General features: G+C 29.5%; 1 protein-coding gene across 1 annotated transcript in view; it reads left to right on the forward strand.

Moving 5' to 3' along the window:
- The window catches only part of LOC107643115 (cytokinin dehydrogenase 4), a 13932-nt gene continuing 13243 nt past the window's right edge, over positions 8459–9147 (forward strand). Inside the window, exon 1 of the mRNA XM_021107309.1 lies at positions 8459–9134. Within this exon, the coding sequence (XP_020962968.1) occupies positions 8489–9134 (646 nt within the window). The 5' untranslated portion in view covers positions 8459–8488. The remainder of the gene's footprint in view (positions 9135–9147) is intronic.

The following is a 9147-nucleotide window of genomic DNA, read 5'->3' on the forward strand; positions in this document are numbered from 1 at the left end:
TTTAGCAGTTTACTGTTCTTACTTAATTAGGTAATTTTACTTTGCATTTCATGTCTATGCGTTCGCCTCTTACTTCTTTGTATACTTATTTAGCTTAGTTCTTATTAGTCCTATTACTACATTTAATTTCTAACTAGAAGTTCAAACAGCGAATACGAAATACTTGTACCAATGTTTTATTTAAATTTTACAATTTAATGATGTTCTTTTTATTTAAATGCTCTTAATTTAAATATCTAATTTTTACTCTAACAAAATTGTGGAGAATAAAAAAATAAAAAAATAAAAAAATTATTGATTAATTGATTGATTGAATTGTATTGAATTGTGAAAGTAAAACTAAATATATATAAAATATTGTCTACAAAAAAATAAAAATAAAGATAAGATAAGATAAGAACAATTAAAGATAAGATAAATATAAGATAAGATAAAATAATAAAGATTAAAATTGTAACTGAATTTATGTATTCTGTTGAGTTGAATTTGTGAGCCACGAGACTTTTTTATTGTTGTTATAAGCTAAGGTAGAAGAGTAGTTTAATATTGAAATATTAGGAATGTTGCTTTTATGAGGATTCTGTAACTGACAATGATTAAGTTCTTGTGCCTATTATTGTTCAAGATACAGTCATAGTATAAGAGCACAATGAGAATCTTACTGTAGATTCAGTTACAGTACATGAAAACAATGAGAATATTATTGTTGCTCAAGATATGCTATAGTACAGAAAAATAATGAGAATCCTCTTCAATCCCAACCTATACAACAACCTCAACAACCTCAAGAAGTGTCATTAAGGAGATCCAACAGAAAAAAGAGAAAATTTATCTATGGTCTCAAATAATTTTTTCGTCAATGATATCACAAGTTTCATCAAGTCATTACCTCATATAGTTTTGAGATAAATATTATAGATGAGTGTGTATATTGCAAGTTTAGTGGGAATAAATACATTTTTTTGGTCTTATATGTCGATGACATTTTACTTGCCAGTAACAATATAGGCTTGTTGCATGAAACTAAGAACTTTCTATTGAACAAATTCGAAATAAAAGATTTTGATGATGCCTCTTTTGTATTAGGAATCGAGATACTAAGAGATCATTTTCAAGATCATTTTTAAGACATTACTTAAAACTGAACTTATCTCTTTTAACTACAACTGTCACTACAACACACGCGGTGGATCCCTGCGCCGAACTTCCTGCGGTTTCACAAAACGCGATTCTTCCCCAAAGTAGCCTTTCGACGCCGATTCGATCTGCTTTTGCGTCGAACCCACCAAACCCGCCGCTAATCCCAAACCATTGACCGATATTCTAACCCAGCCTCGCCTCAAAATACCCAAAATCAATAGCAGTTTACTGTTCTTACTTAATTAGGTAATTTTACTTTGCATTTCATGTCTATGCGTTCGCCTCTTACTTCTTTGTATACTTATTTAGCTTAGTTCTTATTAGTCCTATTACTACATTTAATTTCTAACTAGAAGTTCAAACAGCGAATACGAAATACTTGTACCAATGTTTTATTTAAATTTTACAATTTAATGATGTTCTTTTTATTTAAATGCTCTTAATTTAAATATCTAATTTTTACTCTAACAAAATTGTGGAGAATAAAAAAATAAAAAAATAAAAAAATTATTGATTAATTGATTGATTGAATTGTATTGAATTGTGAAGGTAAAACTAAATATATATAAAATATTGTCTACCAAAAAATAAAAATAAAGATAAGATAAGATAAGAACAATTAAAGATAAGATAAATATAAGATAAGATAAAATAATAAAGATTAAAATTGTAACTGAATTTATGTATTCTGTTGAGTTGAATTTGTGAGCCACGAGACTTTTTTATTGTTGTTATAAGCTAAGGTAGAAGAGTAGTTTAATATTGAAATATTAGGAATGTTGCTTTTATGAGGATTCTGTAACTGACAATGATTAAGTTCTTGTGCCTATTATTGTTCAAGATACAGTCATAGTATAAGAGCACAATGAGAATCTTACTGTAGATTCAGTTACAGTACATGAAAACAATGAGAATATTATTGTTGCTCAAGATATGCTATAGTACAGAAAAATAATGAGAATCCTCTTCAATCCCAACCTATACAACAACCTCAACAACCTCAAGAAGTGTCATTAAGGAGATCCAACAGAAAAAAGAGAAAATTTATCTATGGTCTCAAATAATTTTTTCGTCAATGATATCACAAGTTTCATCAAGTCATTACCTCATATAGTTTTGAGATAAATATTATAGATGAGTGTGTATATTGCAAGTTTAGTGGGAATAAATACATTTTTTTGGTCTTATATGTCGATGACATTTTACTTGCCAGTAACAATATAGGCTTGTTGCATGAAACTAAGAACTTTCTATTGAACAAATTCGAAATAAAAGATTTTGATGATGCCTCTTTTGTATTAGGAATCGAGATACTAAGAGATCATTTTCAAGATCATTTTTAAGACATTACTTAAAACTGAACTTATCTCTTTTAACTACAACTGTCACTACAACACACGCGGTGGATCCCTGCGCCGAACTTCCTGCGGTTTCACAAAACGCGATTCTTCCCCAAAGTAGCCTTTCGACGCCGATTCGATCTGCTTTTGCGTCGAACCCACCAAACCCGCCGCTAATCTCAAACCATTGACCGATATTCTAACCCAGCCTCGCCTCAAAATACCCAAAATCAAGTATATGAGAAACCCGCCAAAGGAGAAAGTAGAGCGCGTGAAACTCTTCCCTGCTCTACCGTCGCCCAATCTGTGACCGTGGAGTCTTGTGGCTGTCCATCCGGCCCTCTCCCTCCTGCCGTCAACCCTTTCCAGAATCAGATCCGCAGCTCAGATTCTTCATCGCGCAAACACACTTTTGGGCAGAGGCACGAAACACATCTCCCCGAAAATTATTAAACAAAATTCCTCGAAATAGCGGTGGCATTAAAACCGCCGCGAATAAAATCCTTAAAATATGAAGGTGCAAATAGCGGCGGTTCAAAAGCGCTGCGAATCAATTTCTGTAAAACATTAGCGGCGGTTTGTATTTGTCACAAACACGCGTGGAAAATCACTTTTGTATGATATAGCAGAACTGTTCGCCGCAAAGTTCAAGATTTGCGGCGATTATGTTAGCGGTTGCTGGAAACCGCCGCAAAATGTGATTCCCACGCCTTTATGCGTTGCGAAAACTATTTTGCTGGCAACCTATTTAGCGACGGTTTAAAACTGCCGCAATACGGCAATTAAACCGCTGCTATTCGACGCGTATCCTGTAGTGTGTGTTCATTAATCTACAACTTTTCACGTTATATCTACTTAAAATCTTTTCGATAGTTCTCTCTAAATACATATAAACGGACGGAGTGCATCACTTTTTTCTTTAAAAAATACAATTGTAACACGCTATAAATTGAATTCGTTATATATTTGGAATATTTTTTAATTATCAGTTAGAATTATATATAAGTAGTTGTATCTTATACCTCGTACTATTTTGTGACTCATCATTTAATAGAGATTCTCTTATTCTCTCAAACTCACTACTGTAACTGTTACACTCGTTCAATATCATTTAATTTCCAATGTTCTTAATTAGCTCAGAACTTGGACAAAATTTTTCTACTAATTTAATTAGTACAAAACGTAAAAAAAAATGAAGATGAAACAATGTTTTTGTCAACTTTTTTATATGAAAAAAATAATAATGTACTAATCACCAGCATTTGATTATAATATTTTATTTAATTTTCGTAGAATGGAGGGATGCATTAAATGTAACAACTTCCTCTGAAAGTAAAATCTAATAATTTTCTTTGTCTAATAATAAAAGGAAATAGTCATTATTATGACAAGTATACACAATTATTAGTTAATCATATCCAATAGTCATTATCTAATTTTAATATATTGACAATATAAAATTTTTTATACAAGTACAAATTATTCAATCAAATTTATATCAACATATACATAGAAATTAAATTTTACTTAAATTTCTTTTTCATTCAAAACATCCTAATCAACCCCGTTTAGTTATCTACACAAAGTACCCGGTCTTAAGGCGACTCGTCATTAATTGTTACACATGAGAAAACTAAACAAATAAAAGAAATGAAGTAAGAAATAAGAAAAAAGATCATTATTGCAACCAATTCCACACGATTTAATTTGCTATATGGAATTGAACTACCTAGAAATGTTATTTTAATCATTATTCAACTCTGATATGTTCTTCAGATAATTACTTCAATAATAATTTGCAAGATAAGTTAATATAGTTACTTATTAACCGCTATTAAATGTTTGGATTCCGTGATATGAAGAAAAGTATTCATAACTTTGTTGTAATAAAGTAAAATAATGTAAGTATTATTTAGTTGTTATTAATTTAGGATTTGGATCTTCTAAAGTTTGAATTTTACTTTAGAGAGTAAAGTGTGACCTTTCACCATTGATTTTATTGGTGGGACCAATAATAAATATGAAAGAGAAACTATTCAAGGATAGAAGATCACACTTTACTCTCTAAAGTGAAATTCAAACTTTAGAGGATCCAAATCCATTAATTTATTTTAATTTAATTTTATGCACTTTAATTTCATTTATATAGTTAACATATTAGACTTAAGGATATTAGTAGCTTTAGGCCTTTCTCTAACTTAATACGAGATATATAATACCTCCTATAATTATTACGTCAGTCATAAGGGAAATTAAAGGAATAAAAAAATACATTTTAATTTTGCGATAAAATTTTATATATGGATTAATGATTTTTGAACAGAGAGTTGTGCGAGAGCGAGGCTGCCCTCGCGCTAGCAGCATAAAACGTGTCACGCGACCGCGTGACCGACGCGACCGCGTCGATTAACTTAAAGCGCAAGTCACGCGACCGCGTGCCCCACGCGTCCGCGTCGCTTGCGCTGCACAGCTTATCCATATCAGCCAAAATCTTATCTTTTCTTCCCCAATCCTAATTTTTCCTCCCTCCTTTCTTATTTACTTCTTCTTCCCTTCTTTCCTTTTTCATTCTTCTATTTTTTTCTTTTTATTTTAATTTATTTTGAATTATGTTATGGATAAATGAGGCCAAAATGAATCATGTTTTGAAAGTATATTTAAAATGGATTAAGAATAATTGGACTTTTGTGAATAGATTCAGAGACGACGGTGAAGGTGCATGGAGTTGTTTCACATCGTTTTCAAAACGATGGATAGGGGTATATACAAGAAATTCCAATGTCTAGATCGATTAGGACTGACAATGTATATTTTATTCGCGGGTATATATATTTAATTCGGACCAACTCGTTCGAATAGGGTTATCTATTTTATGCCACTGCGAGTAGGGTGAGTACGGTGCAAATTTATTTGCGAGTAGGGTAGGGTAGGGTACGGGTTTAGGGTATACTCTACTCTATCATATTCGCACCCCTAATATATTATATAATATATATGTAAAAGTTATGTATGTAGTGAAGAAAGTAAGTCTTGAATTCACAATCTTATAAAAATTTAAAATAACTACTAAATTAGTTGATGATCATATTATTTGTAATTCTATGTTAGATTTCTTTAAGATTATTGTTTTTAATTTTAATTTGAACTTAATTTTTTATTTTCTATTTTATTAATATGTATGAAATTTGGAATGGTTGAATTTTATATTTGTTTAAAATTTTTTTATGTTTCTGCGGGTAGGGTAGAGTTTAGAACTTTAGAGTGCAGGTAGGATTAGGTTGAGAGATTCTCAACCCGTGAATAAAATAGGGTGAAATTTAAAAAAAAAATTTAACCCGCGAATAGAATTAAGGTAGAGTATAAACCCTACCCTACCTTATTCATTGCGAGCTCTAAGATTAACAAGAATTTAAACAGGGTAAGTATAGAATGAACTAAATATCTGAAGTGTTGGGGTATTTATCACTTTGATCATTAGTATAAGTGATCTTATTTGAAAATAGTGGGTGTTTTACTTCTTAGATTGTGTGGGAGTTTACCCACGTTGAAGTAGTTATTCTTTTAAATAGGATTGGAAGTGAGTCAAATTAGTTCATGAATCAATTTGATAAGATTAACTTATGAACTTATGAGTCAAATTTAAACTTAAATTTGAACTTATAATGTTAAACACATAGTCACCAAAAATATAGACATATTAAACTCAACATATTATATATAGAGAGAATATAAAATATAATTAATAGAGGACATAAAATATAATTAATAGATATACATACATTTTTATTTATTTATATAGTTTAAGTTTGACTTGACTCAATTCATATAAACTCACTTCTAACTCTATTTGTGAAAGTGATAATTGAAATAGCGGAGAAAAAAGCTATTCCTTATCTCTCGTATCAGGTGAGACTCATATTATGATATTTGAATTCTTAATTTAAGGTATGAATAAATTTTTTTATTGGTACATTAAAAAATTATATTAGAATTTGAGTTTTTATCTATTATATTCTGTCTCTGGATTATTATCTACTATACTATGCTATCAAAAAAATCTTGATTTCTCAAACCATCCAAAATAAAAACCTAAAAAATATATAAAAAACTGAATAATTGTCTTTCATTCTATTTTAATATATCTCTTTTATTTATTATTTTCTTTTCTTTTTATCAATACCATAATAATTCATCTTTTCTTAAAAATATAAGAATTCATGTAACTTTTTTTTAGTATAGTTGCCAGAATCAAACTAATAATCGAATCGATCAAACTATTAATTTATTGGTTTATTAATTTAACCGATAAATTACTAGTTAGTTGAACCAATAGAATCGATTTTACGTAAATAAAAAATATAAAATAGTCAAAAGCTTAAAATTAAAATTTAAAATACATATCTTCACTAATATTTTAAAAACATTCAAACTTCAACAAATTATAATTAACATATTATAATTCAGTTATCATTAAATAAATATATAAAATTTTAGTATTTTTTTATAATAAAAATTTTTATTTTATTTTTATATTAAAGTAACTATTTTTTATTTCAATAACTAACTAATTAGTTTATATTTATTATATTGTTTTACTGATTTACTGATTCAACCGATAGCTTATCAGTTGAATCGATAACTCAATCCCACGTAAATAAAAAAATAGAAAATAGTTAATTACTTAATATTAAAATTTGAATTAGTCAGCTACAATGGTATCTTAATTTAACAACAATCAAGTCTCAATTGGTTAGTACTACAATAGTATCTTAGTTTAACACATAATACTATAAGAGTAACAATTTATAAATTATATCTAAAAAATAATTGAACAATTCAAAAATTCAGCAATTCATAAACTAATTCATAACTGATTCTAAACCAATTCAACTACTAATTCAGTAATTTAAAACCAATTCAACATTTCAATTATGCAAGAAGTCAAAACTAAATGAAAAATTATGCAATAGTTTAAAGAACAAATAACAGGAAAGAAACTCTTTGAGAAAATAGAATGAAATTAAAACTAGTAACCTATTGTAATCTGAATATACCTCTTTATTAGTGTAAGAAATAAAAGTGTATACAAAAGCAATTATCTATATCTTTCTTTAAAATTTAGTGACTCATAGCTATTTATATATGTACTATAAAATTATTATACAGACTAATAACTAATTTGAGAATACCAATCCTAACTAACCAATCTCGAGTTTTTTTGGCTTTTTTTTCTTTAATATCGTTGCTATCTTTATTATACCTTTAACAAATTCAACTACTGTCATAATTATTTCTAATCAGTTCATAAATCAATTAATAATAAAATTCACAACAATAATACAAAAAAGTTTTAGCAATTCAGCAATTCATAAACTAGTTTAGAATTGATTCAAAATCAATCCAAAATCAATTCAATTAATTCAACAATTCAAAATTAATTCAACCTTTCAATTCAACCTGCTATATTTATTTCTAATCAGCTCATCGATCAACTAATCAACAATAAAATTTACAGCAACGAAACCGGACCAATCAAATATCCAATTTACCAATTTTTCAATCGATTCGATCCGATTCTTACAACTATATTTTTTTAGTATAAGGTATATATATAGAACAAATTGGATAATAATAGTAGGCACCTACTCAAATGAAGATACTAAAAATATTTTTTTATAAAAATATTTGTGTTAAAAATGTACTTTATTTATTTAGCCACACTTTAAAAAAATAACATTTTTACAATATATCAAAATCAAACCTTACAATTTATCATCTAATAATAATAAAAAAAACATCTTTATATAAAGATAATTGTAAAATCTTCATTGTAGTACTCACCGTAATAGTATTAGTCAAGTTCGATGTCATCAATGCTTCTGCTCGCTCATGATGGTATATGTGTAAATAGAACAAGTTATATTCACAGACAGTTAGCCATTGAGAGACGTTCTTACACTTATATATACCCGAAGCGTATAATAAAGTAATCAAATATCACACGTAAAATGGCAAGGTTTTCGATACTTGAAAATGTTTCATTGATTCTGCTGATAAATCTAGTTATAATAACTACGACTACTACCACAGTGCTCACAAATGAAATAATAACCACATATCAATCATGTTCAGCATTTCATGCATCCATGGAGATTTCAAATGACCTAGATTATGACAATTCTACCCTTACACTCGCCTCAACCGATTACGGCCTTAAAATTCACGAGAAGCCTCTGGCAGTTCTGCAACCAACGTCAATAACTGAAATATCAGAACTAATAAAAGTGTCAAATTCCCTTTGTACCCCTTTCACAATAGCAGCACGTGGGCAAGCACACTCGGTGTACGGACAAGCGATGGCGCGTGAGGGGATAGTGGTGAACATGACGCATCTAAACGGTTACAGGCACGGGAAGGGGGTTGTTATATTTCGCGATGAGAAGGATCCGTGGAATTCTTATGCTGACGTGGGCGGTGAACAGGTGTGGGATGACGTGTTAAATGCAGCACTTGAATATGGACTCACACCACTCTCATTTACTGATAGTTTGGGCACTTCTGTTGGCGGAACCCTCGTCAATGCCGGAATCGGTGCCCAAGTATTCAAGTTTGGTCCTCAGATCGCTAATGTTTATGAACTCGATGTTATTACAGGTAGTTATGAAAA

This window comes from Arachis ipaensis, chromosome B01 (assembly GCF_000816755.2).
Source record: "Arachis ipaensis cultivar K30076 chromosome B01, Araip1.1, whole genome shotgun sequence".
In the NCBI taxonomy this organism is placed as follows: Eukaryota; Viridiplantae; Streptophyta; class Magnoliopsida; order Fabales; family Fabaceae; genus Arachis; species Arachis ipaensis.